The sequence below is a fragment of the Lucilia sericata genome, unplaced genomic scaffold, assembly GCF_015586225.1.
Source record: "Lucilia sericata isolate MDLA Ls3-8-SP2 unplaced genomic scaffold, ASM1558622v1 Contig000469F_arrow, whole genome shotgun sequence".
Classification (NCBI taxonomy): Eukaryota; Metazoa; Arthropoda; class Insecta; order Diptera; family Calliphoridae; genus Lucilia; species Lucilia sericata.
The window spans coordinates 212,458-231,879 of NW_023994484.1; the positions used below are offsets into that span (position 1 = coordinate 212,458).

Sequence of the window (19,422 nt, forward strand, 5' to 3'; positions counted from 1 at the left end):
TTTCAAATATTTGTCAAAGGTTTTCTATAGAAACCCGTATAAGATATACTTTAAAGCTCTTCTAAAGAAAACTACATCAGATATCCGTCGGATATCCGTCAAAGCAAGTCTATATACTGTGTAAGTTGTTCGTTAAAGCAGTTTTAAAGTTTTTCTAAAGAAAACTATATCGGATATCCGTTAAAGCTTTTCTAAAGAAAACTTTATCGGATATTCGTTAAAGCTTTTCTAAAGAAAACTTTATCGGATATTCGTTAAAGTTTTCTTTAGAAAAGCTTTAAAAGCTTTAGCTTTTCTAATGAAAACTTTATAGGATATTCGTTAAAGCTTTTCTAAAGAAAACTTTATCGGATATTCGTTAAAGTTTTTCTAAAGAAAACTTTATCGGGTGTTCGTTAAAGTTTTTGTAAAGAAACTGTACAGGATAACCGTTATAGCTTATCTAAAGAAAACTGTGTCAGATATCCGTTAAATACTCTAAAGAAATTTGTATCAGATATCATTTAAAGCTTTTCTAAAAAAACTGTATCGAACATCCGTTAAAGCTTTCATAAAGTAAACTGTATCGGATATCCGTTAAAACTTATCTAAATAAAATTGTATCGGATTTTCGTTAAAGCCTTTTTAATGAAAATTTTAACGGACATCCGCTCCACTTTTCTAAAGTAAAATGTTCAGGATATTTGTTAAAGCTTTTCTAAAAAAATTGTATCTGAGAACAAGGAAACTAAGGAAAACTGTATCCAATATCCGTTAAAGCTATTCTAAAGAAAACTGTTCAGGATATCCGTTAAAGCTGTTCTAAATAAAATTGTGTATCAGATATCCTTTAAAGTTTTTCTAAAGAAAACTGTAACAGATATCCGTTAAAGCTTTCTCAAATAAAACTGTATCGGATTTTCGTTCAAGCTTTTCTAAAGAAAATTATATCGGATATCTATAAAAGCTTTTCTAACGATACCTATATTAGATATTCGTAAAAAGTTGATTGGATCAGTTTTCTATAGAACACTAGTACGGATATCTGTCGAAAGTTGACTCTATAAAACTGTGATGGATATCTATCGAAGCTTTTTATAGATTTTTTTTAGCAGAATTTAGTAAAAGCTTTTTGTTATTTTTCATAACACCATCTGTAGGGTATTGATTAAATAATGTGTTTCAAAAGACATACTTTTACTTACAGTTAATCTTCAGGTGCTTCGCATTACGACTAAAGTTACAATTCCATCAACTAGTAGTTGGTTTATTTTCATATTATTGCCACATAAATTTACATATAAAGTTGCAAGATTTATGGTATATTTTGTTTTTAGTTAAATAAGTATAAAAACAGTTGCTTTAATAGTAGTTTAAAATTAACAAACAAATAAATGGATTTCAATATGTTAAAAGTATATTAAAAGGATTTAAATAACGATATTGAAAAAGTAATGATTTGCAATTCAAATGTTCAAAAGAAACTTTTAACATCAACTTTATAAATCTCTTATAACTAAATAAATTTATTGATTTTTATGAAACTAGCTGGTTTTAAACTTCCGATTCTGTTTAACCTTTATCAAAAGATTTCCTAGAACAAAACCTAAAATTTAACTTACACTATTGAGACACTAGCACTTAGTAAATAATAAGATGTTTAAGCAATTTTTTATAGTTTTTGTTACAGAATTGATTTGTCTTTACAATTAAAGTGTAAAAATAAACTCTAATTAGATAGATATGCTCTGGATAAATTTCAAGTATTTTTCTACATATTTTCTCTACTCTAGAGATGTTGAAGAATCTCATGTATGATGTCTTAAATTTTCATTTCTTACAACTTTTTTATATTTATTGTGTTAAAATTACTTGTACGTGATTTTTTATAAATTGCCACCTTTACAACAAGATGACAACAACAAGTGAAGAAACATTTTATAAATAAATATGAAACATACAAAATAGCTACTGAGCTCATACCTCAAACCTTAAAGGATCAGCAGGCACAACAAGAACACAACACAACTGAATGTTAAAGGCATCAGAGCTAAAAATGCACTTACAACAATCGCACAAAATGTAATTGCAACATTGCAGTAACAAAAAAAAAACAATATACACTTTTTCTATAAAAATAAAAAGAAGCCATAACTACTAGATATAAAACAACAACAACAAGTCAAACGTTAAAAACAAAATGCAATTACATGTGTATTTTAAGGAATGATAGAAAGAAAAAACAAAAATTCTTTTATGTTTTTGAATGCTGCTACAACATACATATTCTAAACATACATTTATAAAAAGCAACAACAAAAACGCTCTTGACATCTTAAGGATTTTGAAGGCATAGGGAAGAGGCATCATTGAATTGCTATGCACTTCATTGCATCTTTGCAAAAACACAAGCAACAACACACCTCCTTTACTTTGTATCCTGTGTGATATTTGCAGTAGACATGTTGTTTTATAATGGCTCTCTGCTTTTAACAGCAACCTTTTAAACCTTCATTCATATGGCGATGTTGCAGATATGAATTTTCTTTTATATTCATTTTTTTCGTGGACTCTTTTAGATGTTGGAATTGACTACGACGTCATATTAAATACCAGATTTATTCATATTCATATCTGTCTGCCTTTTTACACTGGCATCGATTAAAATCTCTATAAAAACTTGTATTGAATATTAAGTTCACTATAACTTTACAAATTCGAATCGAATAATGCACAGATTTCCTATAGAAACTTGTGTCGAATAATCGACAAAGCTTCTATAGAAATTTGAATCGAATAATCGACAAATTTTCTATAGTTAATTCAGTCAGTCAGTTCTGGTTCAGTTCTAGTTCAGTTCTAGTTCAGTTCTAGTTCAGTCTAGTTCAGTTCTAGTTCAGTTCTAGTTCAGTTCTAGTTCAGTTCTAGTTCAGTTCTAGTTCAGTTCTAGTTCAGTTCTAGTTCAGTTCTAGTTCAGTTCTAGTTCAGTTCTAGTTCAGTTCTAGTTCAGTTCTAGTTCAGTTCTAGTTCAGTTCTAGTTCAGTTCTAGTTCAGTTCTAGTTCAGTTCTAGTTCAGTTCTAGTTCAGTTCTAGTTCAGTTCTAGTTCAGTTCTAGTTCAGTTCTAGTTCAGTTCTAGTTCAGTTCTAGTTCAGTTCTAGTTCAGTTCTAGTTCAGTTCTAGTTCAGTTCTAGTTCAGTTCTAGTTCAGTTCTAGTTCAGTTCTAGTTCAGTTCTAGTTCAGTTCTAGTTCAGTTCTAGTTCAGTTTAGTTCAGTTCTTTCAGTTCTAGTTCAGTTCTAGTTCAGTTCTAGTTCAGTTCTAGTTCAGTTCTAGTTCAGTTCTAGTTCAGTTCTAGTAGTTCAGTTCTAGTTCAGTTCTAGTTCAGTTCTAGTTCAGTTCTAGTTCAGTTCTAGTTCAGTTCTAGTTCAGTTCTAGTTCAGTTCTAGTTCAGTTCTAGTTCATTCTAGTTCAGTTCTAGTTCAGTTCTAGTTCAGTTCTAGTTCAGTTCTAGTTCAGTTCTAGTTCAGTTTCTAGTTCAGTTCTAGTTCAGTTCTAGTTCAGTTCTAGTTCAGTTCTAGTTCAGTTCTTTCTAGTTTCAGTTCAGTTCTAGTTCAGTTCTAGTTCAGTTCTAGTTCAGTTCTAGTTCAGTTCTAGTTCAGTTCTAGTTCAGTTCTAGTTCAGTTCTAGTTCAGTTCTAGTTCAGTTCTAGTTCAGTTCTAGTTCAGTTCTAGTTCAGTCTAGTTCAGTTCTAGTTCAGCTCTAGTTCAGTCTAGTTCAGTTCTAGTTCAGTTCTAGTTCAGTTTCTAGTTCAGTTCTAGTTCAGTTCTAGTTCAGTTCTAGTTCAGTTCTAGTTCAGTTCTAGTTCAGTTCTAGTTCAGTTCTAGTTCAGTTCTAGTTCAGTTCTAGTTCAGTTTAGTTCAGTTCTAGTTCAGTTCTAGTTCAGTTCTAGTTCAGTTCTAGTTCAGTTCTAGTTCAGTTCTAGTTCAGTTCTAGTTCAGTTCTAGTTCAGTTCTAGTTCAGTTCTAGTTCAGTTCTAGTTCAGTTCTAGTTCAGTTCTAGTTCAGTTCTAGTTCAGTTCTAGTTCAGTTCTAGTTCAGTTCTAGTTCAGTTCTAGTTCAGTTCTAGTTCAGTTCTAGTTCAGTTCTAGTTCAGTTCTAGTTCAGTTCTAGTTCAGTTCTAGTTCAGTTCTAGTTCAGTTCTAGTTCAGTTCTAGTTCAGTTCTAGTTCAGTTCTAGTTCAGTTCTAGTTCAGTTCTAGTTCAGTTCTAGTTCAGTTCTAGTTCAGTTCTAGTTCAGTTCTAGTTCAGTTCTAGTTCAGTTCTAGTTCAGTTCTAGTTCAGTTCTAGTTCAGTAGTTCTAGTTCAGTTCTAGTTCAGTTCTAGTTCAGTTCTAGTTCAGTTCTAGTTCAGTTCTAGTTCAGTTCTAGTTCAGTTCTAGTTCAGTTCTAGTTCAGTTCTAGTTCAGTTCTAGTTCAGTTCTAGTTCAGTTCTAGTTCAGTTCTAGTTCAGTTCTAGTTCAGTTCTAGTTCAGTTCTAGTTCAGTTCTAGTTCAGTTCTAGTTCAGTTCTAGTTCAGTTCTAGTTCAGTTCTAGTTCAGTTCTAGTTCAGTTCAGTTCTAGTTCAGTTCTAGTTCAGTTCTAGTTCAGTTCTAGTTCAGTTCTAGTTTTTCTAGTTCAGTTCTAGTTCAGTTCTAGTTCAGTTCTAGTTCAGTTCTAGTTCAGTTCTAGTTCAGTTCTAGTTCAGTTCTAGTTCAGTTTCTTTTCAGTTCTAGTTCAGTTCTAGTTCAGTTTAGTTCAGTTCTAGTTCAGTTCTAGTTCAGTTCTAGTTCAGTTCTAGTTCAGTTCTAGTTCAGTTCTAGTTCAGTTCTAGTTCAGTTCTAGTTCAGTTCTAGTTCAGTTCTAGTTCAGTTCTAGTTCAGTTCTAGTTCTAGTTCAGTTCTAGTTCTAGTTCAGTTCAGTTCTAGTTCAGTTCTAGTTCAGTTCTAGTTCAGTTCTAGTTCATTTAGTTCAGTTCTAGTTCAGTTCTAGTTCAGTTCTAGTTCAGTTCTAGTTCAGTTCTAGTTCAGTTCTAGTTCAGTTCTAGTTCAGTTCTAGTTCAGTTCTAGTTCAGTTCTAGTTCAGTTCTAGTTCAGTTCTAGTTCAGTTCTAGTCAGTTCTAGTTCATCTAGTTCAGTTTTCTAGTTCAGTTGAGTTCTAGTTCCGTTCGACTAATATTTGACATTTGCCGTAAATTGTGCTTTAATTTCTTCACTAATGTGAACGCATTACAATTTTAAATTGGAGTTACATCTTCAAGCTGGGCATACAGTAAGCAGGAATATTTGTAATTGTTTGCAGCAATTTAAAATATTTTTTTTCTATATTTATTTTTATTCTTGGTTCAATACATTTTACCACTTAAATTATTGCCAATTTTCAAGGTTATTGAAAATAATCTTCAGAATTTAGTTGGGCTCTTGTCGTTTTAATGATTGTTGAGTTGTATGCTTCATTTGGTTGTTTTTTTTTTTTTTTTTTTGTCTATCTCTGTCCTAAGGATATTTGTTGTCTCAAGATCCATATACACAAATAGACACTTAAGATTATTATTGTACATTTCGCAACATACATATGTATGTATATATGTCTGAATTTGGAGTTGTTTATTTAATATGGTTGCGTACGTAGTACGATTTTTGCGATTGTAGTTATTGAAATTAAAATTTATGGATTAGTTGGCAAGTGAGTGTAGTATATTATACTACAATTATATAATGATGTTTACGCCTAACATGATATACCAAGGAACCTTTTGGAAAGTCAGAATTTTTTTTAATACTTTATTATAATAAAATATGTTATTATTTTTTTCCACCTAATTTTTCTTTTATATTTTATCGCCTACCAAAGTAACTACAATTCGTCTAATTTATCATTAGCCAAGAAAATAACTTAATTACTATGGCTTCCATTAGATTTCATTATCTGTTTCAAAACTGGGTGACTTTAAATAAGAATAAAAGACACAAAAAGAATGAATAAAAATAAATGCATAATACACCTAGATAAAGAAAAAAAATAATAACACGAAGAAAAATTTTAGAGAGTTAAGTATGACAAATGCGAAACAAATAAATATAATTACAATTATTTTCTAATGTGAATTAAATTAAAATAAATAGTAAAAAATATATGTATGGAAAATAATTTTCGTATTTCAAAAGTAAACAAGTGTAACAGATATAAAAGTAGATATTTAGGCAACAATGATCGTACTTATGGCTACAGTGATTGCAGAAATTGGAGTAAAGTTACGATCAGGCGAAACTTTCGTGTAAATTGAAACTGGTGTTGGTTGTTAATATCGTTAGTTTTAAAACTACTATTTTAAAAATAGGTTAACCTTATTCGCTCCTCTTTTCATTATTGAAGTACATTAATTTACCATAAAGCTTTTCCGTATCACATTTTGTTATTCAGTATTTTGACTTTATTTCTAAAATGTTGTTGACTTTGTATTTACGCAGGTGTTTTTTAAATTCCTCTCAGATGATGAAATTATCGGGAAAATGATTTTTTGAAATTTTAAAATACACATTTTGCATACAAGTCTTTGCCTATGATCAGTTTTCTATAGATCTAAGAAAAACTTTGAACTGTAGTTTTTAAATGTAATCTGTATAAAAACTTTGTCTACTAGAACTGAACTAGAACTGAACTAGAACTGAACTAGAACTGAACTAGAACTGAACTAGAACTGAACTAGAACTGAACTAGAACTGAACTAGAACTGAACTAGAACTGAACTAGAACTGAACTAGAACTGAACTGGAACTGAACTAGAACTGAACTAGAACTGAACTAGAACTGAACTAGAACTGAACTAGAACTGAACTAGAACTGAACTAGAACTGAACTAGAACTGAACTAGAACTGAACTAGAACTGAACTAGAACTGAACTAGAACTGAACTAGAACTGAACTAGAACTGAACTAGAACTGAACTAGAACTGAACTAGAACTGAACTAGAACTGAACTAGAACTGAACTAGAACTGAACTAGAACTGAACTAGAACTGAACTAGAACTGAACTAGAACTGAACTAGAACTGAACTAGAACTGAACTAGAAGTGAACTGGAACTGAACTAGAACTGAACTAGAACTGAACTAGAACTGAACTAGAACTGAACTAGAACTGAACTAGAACTGAACTAGAACTGAACTAGAACTGAACTAGAACTGAACTAGAACTGAACTAGAACTGAACTAGAACTGAACTAGAACTGAACTAGAACTGAACTAGAACTGAACTAGAACTGAACTAGAACTGAACTAGAACTGAACTAGAACTGAACTAGAACTGAACTAGAACTGAACTAGAACTGAACTAGAACTGAACTAGAACTGAACTAGAACTGAACTAGAATTGAACTAGAACTGAACTAGAATTGAACTAGAACTGAACTAGAACTGAACCAGAACTGAACTAGAACTGAACTAGAACTGAACTAGAACTGTACTAGAACTGAACTAGAACTGAACTAGAACTGAACCAGAACTGAACTAGAACTGAACTAGAACTGAACAAGAACTGAACAAGAACTGAACTAGAACTGAACTAGAACTGAACTAGAACTGAACTAGAACTGAACTAGAATAGAACTAGAACTGAACTAGAACTGAAATTTTTATCGAAGAATATTCAAGAACATTTTTTATATAATTTTCCTATAGAAATTTTACTTTGAATATATTTATAGAAAAAACTTCAGCACAGCTTAATATGCAATTGTAGCGCTTCAAACCAAACAAGTGCAGTTGCAAGCCCAAAGAAATTCATATATTTTCAATAAAATTACTAGACTTTACTTCCCCAATTAGCAGTTAAGTAATTACTTCAACAAGACAAACAAAAAAGTTAAAAAATAAATAAATTAACAAACGAAAAAACGTAAACAATTCAATGCATCATCACACGCGCCACAAAAAACTAAAATGTCTTTATACCTCAACGTCAACAAATGCCACAACTAATGCAGCAGCGGCTGCTGCAGCTGCCGCAGCACCGCTCTCATTTCGTACCCGTCTACAAATGCATCTAATGACAATTATCTACTGTGTGGTAATTGAAGTATTTACCTGTTGTTTGCTTTTTTTCAATCATTTGAAAAAATTACATACCGAACTATAAGCGAATTTACAAGACGACAACAACCCATCTAGAAACCAAACCGAAATGTAACCTCATAAACCTCGAACAACGACCACAGCGAACCGCACAACAACAATAATAATATATAAAAAAGGAATTGAAGAGCAAAGGAAGCAGAAATGTGGAACTGTTGCAGTGTTGCAAGATTTGTTGCACTTTTAGTTTATTTGTTTGTTTGTATTACGAGCATAAACCGCTTAAAATAAGTAACAGCGACCTCTATAGTTTTTTTTTTCTTCTTCTACTTACATTTACAACAATTACAATTATCAACAGAACATTAACAGAAAGAGAACAAACAAAAAAGGCAGAAAAAAAAGATTTGAAATTCTTTTGTATTTGAAAATCTATTTGAAACCATAAACATTTTGAGGTTTCATGCTTGCTTTTTTTCTTCTTGCAACACTAGCACACACACACACACTTTATGTTGCCCACAAAAAGAGCGTTGACACAAACCTAACTAAAGAAGTGCAAACCATAAACTAGAAACGTAAATGTGCCCTGTGTGTGAAACGTATTAACCCCATACTGGACATGGGACTTAATGGTTAAATGGGTTTTAGTTGCAAGTATCAAAATACATACCTGTAACGGTTCTCAACTCTAAATACTTTGATGTTGTTGTTGCAGTTGTTCCATCATAAGCTTCAGTATAGTAGTGTGAAAGAAAAGTTTTGTTTTCCTTTCTACAACATCCTCTCCAGTTTAGCACCACATTACCTTACTTATTTACTGGCTACCTCTCTGCCTTAAGCTCCTTCGTTCAACATTTTAGTCAGGTGGGTCTGTTTGTTATTGTTCGTTCATTCCGTTCGTTCGTTCGTTTGTTCGCACGTTGTTCATGAGTTTGTTCTGGCATTAATGCATGATTTATTTTAAAATAGTTTTGTTGCATTCAGTTTGCTTTTTGGTTTGGTTTGTTGCAAATTGTTTGTCTTTTAAAAAAGACCTCATTAGCTGATTTTCTTATGTTCTAATATGTTTAATTTTTCAGTAATTTTCTTGTTGTCTGTTTCTTCTTATTTGGGTTAAGACACTTGTTACACAATTTTATAGGTGACTTTATAGAAATAGTTAAAATTTATACAATTTGTTTTTTTTTAAATTAAGTTCATATTGCTATTTCGAACTTTTGTTGGAGGGTTCAAAAGGTTACGACATCAATTTGTTCAATTAATTGCAGAAAGTTAGTTAACGGGTTATTTTCAGAAATTTGCCGATCAAGTAATATAATTTAAGATTAGTTCCGCTGTTTTCTGAAATCAGAATCTTAAACTCAAAGAATCCTTCGGGTCAATGAGATATATATGTATGTATCTGTGTATAGTCATTGTACAAAAACCTATAAACGGATATATTGTATAGAGCCAAATAGAAACGTAGTTGATCGAATGATCAACCAGATAGAACATTTTTCTACAAAAAATATCTGTTTTAAATCAAAAAGATCATCACAGAAGTTTTTGATCGTTAAGTTTGTGATATGAAAATGTTCGATCGACTTGTATAACATAACACTATAAAATGTTTTTGAACCCAACTCTATAGAAAACGTTTCAGCATAAAAATACCTCGATTATATTGATAGAAAGCGGTTTATCATAAATTCTATAAACATTTTCATCTTTATAGAAAAGTTTTTAATATAAAAATTTTCAAACTGTACGATTTTATTAGCAAAATTTTAAATAGGCGGGATCTTGTTTAAAAGTTTTTGATCGTAAATGTTTCATCAACAATGTTAAATGGAAATGATCTCACTAGTAGAGTTTTCGATCCGAAAGAAGTTACAAATAGGGAAACTTTACATCAAAAAGAGTTTAATATATGTTCCATCGAAAGTTGAATGGAAAAGCTCACACCACAAAAGTTTTCGATCCCGATGAATCTTGAACGAATATAAATTTTCTATAAAAAAGGTCTTAACCATTTTCAAACTGAACGATCTTATTAGCAAAGTTTTAAATCAAAAAGATCTTAATTGAAAGCTTTTGATCGTAAATTTTCTATTAAAAGTGTTCGATTGGAAATATCTCACTAGAAAATTTTTCGATACGAGAGAAGAAGATCTTAAAAGAAAAAATGTTCCATCGAAAGTTGAATGGAAAAAAGTCTTAATCATTTTGAAAATGAACGATCTTATTAGCAAAGTTTGAAATAAAAACAAAACTTGATGGAAAGTTTTTGAAAAGTTTTCGAAACGAAAGTAGTTGTAGATAGAGAACTTTTTCATAAAAATGTTCAATCTAATCGATTTTAGTAGAAAAGTTTTCGTTCGGATAGATCTTAATAGAAAGTTTTCTTAAAGTCTTAAAGATCTTCCTAGAGAAATTTAATATCGAAAAGATCGATACAAATGTTTTGATTGAAAATATCTCGAAAAAAAGTTTTCATACTAACAAATCACAATAGAAACATTTTTGTTCGAAAAGCTTTTGATTCCGGAGGATCTTGTTCGAAGAATTCTATTGTAGATAGAGTATTTTCTTAGAAAAGATATTCTAAGAATAGTTTTAAATCGAAAGGTTCTCTATATAACAATTTTCAATCTAAACGATCTTTGTAAAAAGTTTTCGTTCGGAAATATCTTAGGTTTTGGGTCCCAACTTTGTCCTGCTTGAAAAAGGTAAGATCGAAAAGATCAGGTTAGAAATGTGTTGATCAAAAAGATCTCGAACAAATCTCAATAGTTTTTGATCCCGAAAGATCTTGGCTAAAGATTTCTATTGTAGACAAATAGATTTTCTATCAAAAAAATCTTTAAAGGAAAGTTTTTGATCGAAAGGGATCTCCATATACAATGTTTCAATCTAAACCATTTTACTAGATAAGTTTTCGTTTGAATATATCTTAATAGAAAGTTTTAGGTCTTAAAGATTTTGTTAGAAGAATGTATGATCGAAAAAATCGTGTTTGAAATGTTTTCTTTGAAAATTCGATCAAAAGGAAATCCATATACATACAAATCTGTCGTTCAGAAGGTTCTTAATATAGAGATCTTCGAAGAAAGTTTTCCGATTGGAAAAGTTGTCGATCAAAAAGATTGCGATTCTATTTTGATCAGAATATGATCTGGAAGGTTGAAGGTTTTGTTGGCTATCATGTTTGAGAGAAAAGACGATTAGCGATCGTTTCATTGGTGATTCTATTTTAGTCAGAATATGAAGACAAAGTTTGAACTGGAAGATTGAAGGCTTATTTGGCTCTTATGTTATGTTTGAGAGAAAAGACGATTAGCGATCGTTTGATTGAACTATGGATTCAAAACGATGTGTTGTAAAATGAAATGAAAAACTGTCTTAACTAATCCGCCTGCAATGGCAACTTTCAAAAATACAACCATATAAAAACTTTATTTCAATTTTGAAAAAAAAAAATTAATTTATAAATAATTATATTAAATTTAATAATGTTGCTTAAATTATATTGTTTTAAAATTATAAAAATTTAAAAGATTAACAACTCGTCCAATGCCCATACACTCATTGGTCTTTCAAGTTGTAACAATGTTTTTGGTATTAAATAAAGAACGCAAAATAACAATATTGAAAATTTTTAGAGAAGTATTGAAAAGAGATCGAGTCTTTCGCAAACAAGAACGAGCCGCTGCACGAAGACAAAAAGAACAGGAAAGACAAAGAAACGAAGAAGTGAAATTGAAACATTTTTAAAACTTTCGTTTGAACAGACAAATCGTTATTAATGTCTAACTAAATACCAAAAGATGAATCGTTTAAGACCCCAAAAATTTAAGCTGAATATCAGCGCCGAGGAAGAAACCAGTCATAATAATAATAACAACAATAGTATTATGAATAATAGTTTATTGAATAAGATCAGTAAACGTTATTCTACGTTAAGCAATAAAATAACCCGACGTAGTCATGCGGCACGAGCCAGATCGCCACAGAAAGTTATATCGGGTAGTTATGATATGACAGGCTCTTTATCGGAGGATCATCGTTTGGAAATTGGTGCTCCCGTCTTAATCTCCTCCACTACTTTAGATGCTGAGCAATTTGATGTTAGTGAGGAGAGACTGAAGATGATTGGTGGTGGTGTGGCTGCTTTGCGTACTGTACCTGTCATACTCAATGATTCACAGCAGCAGGTTCATTCTTCTTCGGGCAGTGAGAATGAGGTATTTGTTGATGCTTTAAGTACTCCCATGTCTGCTGATCAAGTGGATAAATTTGAGTTGGCCTATGCAACGCCACAAAAAATGAGAACACCTCTTACCGAAGACAAAGAAGCTGCCGATACTAAGGATTTATTATATGAAACTCCACAGAAATTTGTTACACCCCAAAGGGAAGATAAGGAAACTTCTCCCGAGTCGGTTCAGTCGCAAGATAGTGACTTGACTCCGGTTAATCAAATGTCAAATTACTATGAGTCCACCAGAAATTCTCGACCTACCTCTATATTATCCCAAAAGAATCACTCACAATCGGCCCACAACTTACACAAATCAGAGCTAAAAGTTTATTTACAAAAAGCTCCTTCCATGGATTTAAATGGGGAGCACCAATTAGCTGCTGTGGAAATGGAGGAATTGGAAGAAAATTTACCCAAATTACCAGAGCTATATGGAGCCAGTAAATGCAGCTTGGCAGCCACCGACAATGATGAGGATGATGATGCTATAGATGATGATTGTGAGGCTGATAAGGAAAACTCTTCACCCTCTATGATTGCCTCGATACAAAGTAAAAGTGAACCGAATACCCCGCTATATCCCGAAAAAAATCGTAATAGTTTTTTGTCTCAACAAAAAGTCTTTCAAAGTGCTGAGAATTTAACTCAACGAAGAACCAAGCGCAGAAGTGTCATGTTCAGCAGTACCACTTCCATGAATCGTAGAGATTCCTGCAGTAATATGTCTGGTACTATGGGTTCCAAAACCAGTGTCATGAGTCAAATATCCAATTTTGAAGATTACGATTTGAAGTCGGTTAGCTGCCAAAGTCTCAATCCTCAAACTCTATTCGTTTCCATAGATGAACTCAACGAGATAACCCGCCAAATAAATGAATCTGAGGAATTCAATCAAGATATAGACTTAGAGTATTGCAATCATCGCGACCAGCTAAAGCCCAGCGAAAGGCGCATTACTTTGCTAAAGAATAAAAATGCCCGTTTGATTAATTTCAATCATAATAAAGAGAAAATCAAAAAATCCTGGTCCGGAGTTAAACACTGGATTGGTGAGGAGGGTTTGAAGATAAAAGATGTCGTCCAAAGACAACCGATAATGCAAAAAATGAATTCTTCTAAACTGAACCTAAGTAATGCAGAATGTAGAAATTCTCCCTCGCTAAATGGCAGTATGTTGTTGAAACATTCAATGAGCAGCAGGGCTGCTTCACATGAGAAAAGTTTAGATGAATCGGGTAGAGATTCTAAAATGAACTCTTCGTCTAATTTGTATGAAGGTCAAGGACCCACAAGTCCTTTACCTTCTGCTAATACAACCACTAGTTGTGACAATATTGCCGACGAAAGCAATGAATTAAATGATTCATTTGAAACTGGCGAAGGTGATTCACCTGCGGCCAAGAAAGCTAGACAAGAGGTGAGATTTTTGAAAGGATTCTTAAAGATTTTTTTTAGTTTTTGTTTTGTTCGTAGAGAATGTGGCTTGCTTTTTTAATATAAATTATTTATCATTTCTGTATATCCTTATAAATTTATTAATTTTTGATTTATATTATCTTTATAGGGCCAAAATGGCTTCGAAGAATTGCGCCGTTATATTAAACAGGGTGGAGATTTTGGCAAGGAACTTATTATCATATTACAAGAAAGGTAAGGATAATCAAATGTTATTAAAATAAACCACATATTAAAAAGCTTTAATATTTCAGAATCGATTCTGAACTTATGTATTCAAAATCATTATCAAAAATGGCCAATAAATTAAATAAAGCCTGTAGGGAATTGCCCGGCACCATAGCAGAAGCCTGGCGTGGAGTGGCCACCGAAATGGAGACACGCAGTGATATACATCGTCAACTGTCGGCCTCTTTAGCAGAGGAAATTGTAAAACCCTTAAAAACGATTGTAGAAGGACATCATAAAACCAGGAAATCGGTAAGTTTTGGAAAAAAATTACTTTTATTTACAAGCTTATGGAAAATTTGTATTACTTATATAAACAGGTCGAGAGCAATGTGGACAAAGCTTCACGCGTCTTAGCCGAATGGCGCGCTAGTGAGGCCAAAGCCAAAAAATCTTCTCATGCTGCCGCTCGTGAGAACGAAAAACTACAGGATGCCATGTTGGATGTTAGAATACAAAAATCTCCCTCTATAGCTTTGCTACATCAAAGCTCCAATAAACAAGCTGCCGAAAAAGAACTTAAATCTGCCGAAAAGGATTGCGCCAAACTCGATAATAAACGCAAAAAAGCCGAAGAAACTGTTAAACGTGCCGACGTTGAATACTATACCTTGTGCGTTAGAGCCGAACGGGCTCGTGTCGATTGGGAAATGTCCGTATTGAGAGGCTCTTCCATTTTACAGAATATCGAAAATCAACGTTTGATTAATATGAAAAATTTTGTCTCGAATTATTCACGTCTTACTGCCAATATGAATCCCATTTTGGAGAGTTTGGTTCAGCGTTTACAGCCTCAGGTGGAGAATTGTAATGTTGTTAAGGATATGCAAATTGTTAAGAATATCAGACGTAATGCCGAGGGTCCCAGCGAACAATTGCTACCGGATTTCTATTGTGAACACACAACCTTGGCTATGAATCGAGAGCGACGTAAACATGCTTTAGTTAAGCTATTGCAATTGGTTAAAACGGATTTGGAAAGAGAAAGACGTTCTCGCAATGGTCTGAAGAATCTTTCGCAATCGTTGAATAGTCAGGAACATCAGAATATCACAGACAAATTGTATCATGTAAGTGTTTTGGGGGGTTTTACCGTGTTAAGATTGTCGGGGGAAGGGGGGGGGGGGAGAGAGAGACGGGCAAGGCGGACGGAGGGGGAGGGAGCGCGGGGGAAACGGCAGGCGGCGGGAGGGGAAGGGGAGCAGAAGCCAAGGGCAGCACAGCCGGGGGCGCAACAGAGACAGGGAAGGGGGAAAGGAAGCGAGCGAGCGAGCGAGCGAGCGAGCGAGCGAGCGAGCGAGCGAGCAGCGAGCGAGGAGCGAGCGAGCGAGCGAGCGAGCGAGCGAGCGAGCGAGCGAGCGAGAGCGAGCGAGCGAGCGAGCGAGCGAGCGAGCGAGCGAGCGAGCGAGCGAGCGAGCGAGGAGCGAGCGAGCGAGCGAGCGAGCGAGCGAGCGAGCGAGCGAGCGAGCGAGCGAGCGAGCGAGCGAGCGAGCGAGCGAGAGAGCGAGCGAGCGAGCGAGCGAGCGAGCGAGCGAGCGAGCGAGCGAGCGAGCGAGCGAGCGAGCGAGCGAGCGAGCGAGCGAGCGAGCGAGCGAGCGAGCGAGCGAGAGAGCGAGCGAGCGAGCGAGCGAGCGAGCGAGCGAGCGAGCGAGCGAGCGAGGAGCGAGCGAGCGCGAGCGAGCGAGCGAGCGAGCGAGCGAGCGACCGAGCGAGCGAGCGAGCGAGCGAGCGAGCGAGAGAGCGAGCGAGCGAGAGCGAGCGAGCGAGCGAGCGAGCGAGCGAGCGAGCGAGCGAGCGAGCGAGCGAGGGAGGGAGGAGCGACCGAGCGAGCGAGCGAGCGAGCGAGCGACGAGCGAGCGAGCGAGCGAGCGAGCGAGCGAGCGAGCGAGCGAGCGAGCGAGCGAGCGAGCGAGCGAGCGAGAGCGGAGAGCGAGCGAGAGGAGGAGCGAGCGAGCGAGCGAGCGAGCGAGCGAGCGAGCGAGCGAGCGAGAGCGAGCGAGCGAGCGAGCGAGCGAGCGAGCGAGCGAGCGAGCGAGCGAGCGAGCGAGCGAGCGAGCGAGCGAGCGAGCGAGCGAGCGAGCGAGCGAGCGAGCGAGCGAGCGAGCGAGCGAGCGAGCGAGCGAGCGAGCGAGCGAGCGAGCGAGCGAGCGAGCGAGCGAGCGAGCGAGCGAGCGAGGCGAGCGAGCGAGCGAGCGAGCGAGCGAGCGAGCGAGCGAGCGAGCGAGCGAGCGAGCGAGCGAGGCGAGCGAGCGAGGCGAGCGAGCGAGCGAGCGAGCGAGCGAGCGAGCGAGCGAGCGAGCGAGGAGAGCGAGCGAGCGAGCGAGGAGCGAGCGAGGCGAGCGAGCGAGCGAGCGAGCGAGCGAGCGAGCGAGCGAGAGAGCGAGGCGAGCGAGCGAGCGAGAGAGCGAGCGAGCGAGCGAGAGAGCGAGCGAGCGAGCGAGCGAGCGAGCGGCGAGCGAGCGATCGAGCGAGCGAGCGAGCGAGCGAGCGAGCGAGCGAGCGAGCGAGCGAGCGAGCGAGCGAGCGAGCGAGCGAGCGAGCGAGCGAGCGAGCGAGCGAGCGAGAGCGAGCGAGCGAGCGAGCGAGGAGCGAGCGAGCGAGCGAGCGAGCGAGCGAGCGAGCGAGCGAGCGAGCGAGCGAGCGAGCGAGCGAGCGAGCGAGGACGAGCGAGCGAGCGAGCGAGCGAGCGACGAGCGAGCGAGCGAGCGAGCGAGCGAGCGCGCGAAGCGAGCGAGCGAGCGAGCGAGCGAGCGAGCGTAGCGAGCGAGCGAGCGAGCGAGCGAGCGAGCGAGCGAGCGAGCGAGCGAGCGAGCGAGCGAGCGAGCGAGCGAGCGAGCGAGCGAGCGAGCGAGCGAGCGAGCGAGCGAGCGAGCGAGCGAGCGAGCGAGCGAGCGAGCGAGCGAGCGAGCGAGCTGAGCGAGCGAGCGAGCGAGCGAGCAGCGAGCGAGCGAGCGAGCGAGCGAGCGAGCGAGCGAGCGAGCGAGCGAGCGAGCGAGCGAGCGAGCAGCGAGCGAGCGAGCGAGCGAGCGAGCGAGCGAGCGAGCGAGCGAGCGAGCGAGCGAGCGAGCGAGGAGCGAGCGAGCGAGCGAGCGAGCGAGCGAGCGAGCGAGCGAGCGAGCGAGCGAGGGAGCGAGCGAGCGAGCGAGCGAGGAGCAGCGCCGATCGAGCGAGCGAGGAGCGATGTAGCGAGCGAGCTAGCTATCTATCTATCTATCTATCTATCTATCTATCTATCTATCTATCTATCTATCTATCTATCTATCTATCTATCTATCTATCTATCTATCTATCTATCTATCTATCTATCTATCTATCTATCTATCTATCTATCTATCAGTTTATGTGTATTATATTTAATTCCTTTTCTAAATCTCCTACAGATAACCCGAGATCGCACGGGACTACAGCAGAGCATACTCAAGGTACCGCTGTGGCTAAAGAACAACGATAAAATGAACTCCTCCGTCAGTGGCGATGACAGTCATGAATACGATACAATATCACAGGCAAACACCACAACTTCGACATCGAATATCAGTTGTCTGGACAACAGTAGCACTGCCAATAATGGCACCAGCTCAGAAGGCTTTATCAAAACTTTCAATCGCAGCAAAAGCAATATTGAAACGTTTTCCAGTAAAACTCAAATATGTGTTACGGCGGGTAGTGAAAAAACCAAAACTCTAAATGCGGCCACAAATCTATACGATGACAACTGCAGTGATCGAGGGCAAGCAGATGGTGGTTCAAATCAACAGGACTCCGATTTTGATGAATTCAGTTCACAAGAAGACGATGACGAACAGGGTCCACTTAATGGAGGACGTAAAGAACATAAACATAATATTGAGAAATCATTGGCGAATGGCACAAATCATTTGTATCAGAATTCGGCAGAGTTACAGCAAGAACAGTTAAATAATGAGGCCACAAATGTAGCGGCGGCTGCAACGTCAGCGGTTGTCTTAGGTAGATGTAAGGCTTTATATAATTACACACCGAAATTGTACGATGAACTTGAATTAAATCCTGGTGATATTATAGAAGTTCATGCCAAACAAGATGATGGTTGGTGGTTGGGAGCATTAAAGAATCAAGTGGGCATATTCCCCGCCACCTATGTGGAAGAAATAGCCTGAGAAAAAAGGAAATATAATAATAAAATGGTTTACAATTTTGATTTGGGGATTTGAAACGGGAACATAACTGTTAAAGGAAATGTTTCTCTTTCTTATTAATCCTTTCAATAGGTGTAAGCACTTCGAACACTTTCGTTTGAACAGTCTAAAAGGTTAGGGAGTTAATATTAATACACTTGCTGGAATTTTAAAATGCATTTCAAAAACTCTTAATTAGCAAGTAAAAGTAATTAACTTTGAAAACCTTATAAAACACTTAAAAGAACAAATATATATTTAATGTTAGTTAAGAAAAAACAAACGAATCTAATTCGCCTAAACATCCAAATCTTAAGCTAGTTTTTCATAAGCCCCCAACTCCTTCCAACCATCCCCAAAAAACACCAAACCTCAATTATCTCATTCAAAAAAACAAACAAAAAACCTTACATCATCTTTTACACGTCATTGTTATTGTTATTAATTTTATTATTAATTTTTAATTTATATTAAAAATTCTGCAACAAATATCAGAAATTAAAAAAAAAAAAATAATAATAAAAATATAAATTTTAAGTAATTCGTAATACATTTTAGTTTTTATGCCTATCGATCGTATTTTATTTAATTTTAAGCATTTTTTTGTGTTTTTGTTTTACTAAAGCATGTTATAAACATTGTAAGATGTCGAGAAGAAAAAAGAAAATTGTGTCAATAAATCACAGTCATATTTAAACTGTATAAAATTAGTAGAAGTTTTGTTTTCCAATTTGTCCTCTCCTTCAAAGAGCACTTAAGGAAATTTCAAAATTTTTTAATATTTTACCTAAAATTATTAAAACATAAGTTACATTTTTAATAAGCAGTTATTACCAACAAAAAGGAAAAATTAATACGAACATGTAAATATTTACAATAAAAGTTATTTAAAATAAAAAAAAAAAACTAAATTGTATTCTTTGAAATAAAACGGCAAAAGATATAATAAGCTGAACAACATTACACTATAATCTGGTAGCTCTAATATTTTCTAATACTTGTTAACAACTAACAAAAGTAAAGCCTACCTTAAGGAGGATCACTATAATTCAGTTACTGCAAATTCTATGTAATAAACACATAAGTTTTAAAAACGTTTCTGATATATAGCTATAGTTTCTATAATACTACAACTATTAACCCAAAATTCTACAATTAGTGAGAGATTAAAATTTACTTTCAATTGTTGTAAAAATAAACTTTGAATATTCATTAACTCCTGCGTCATAATTGATTTATGTAAGCGTTTTATC

At 36.6% G+C, this 19,422-nt stretch overlaps 1 protein-coding gene across 1 annotated transcript in view; it reads left to right on the forward strand.

Annotated features, from left to right (window-relative positions):
* Positions 1–18,879, forward strand: part of LOC119605267 — a 34,945-nt gene extending 16,066 nt beyond the window's left edge. The window contains exons 2-8 of the mRNA XM_037958262.1: positions 7,717–8,950; positions 11,731–13,746; positions 13,894–13,979; positions 14,039–14,264; positions 14,333–15,082; positions 15,146–15,249; positions 17,386–18,879. Of these exons, the coding sequence (XP_037814190.1) occupies positions 11,896–13,746; positions 13,894–13,979; positions 14,039–14,264; positions 14,333–15,082; positions 15,146–15,249; positions 17,386–18,151 (3,783 nt within the window). The 5' untranslated portion in view covers positions 7,717–8,950; positions 11,731–11,895 and the 3' untranslated portion in view covers positions 18,152–18,879. The remainder of the gene's footprint in view (positions 1–7,716; positions 8,951–11,730; positions 13,747–13,893; positions 13,980–14,038; positions 14,265–14,332; positions 15,083–15,145; positions 15,250–17,385) is intronic.
* Positions 18,880–19,422: the final 543 nt, after the last annotated feature.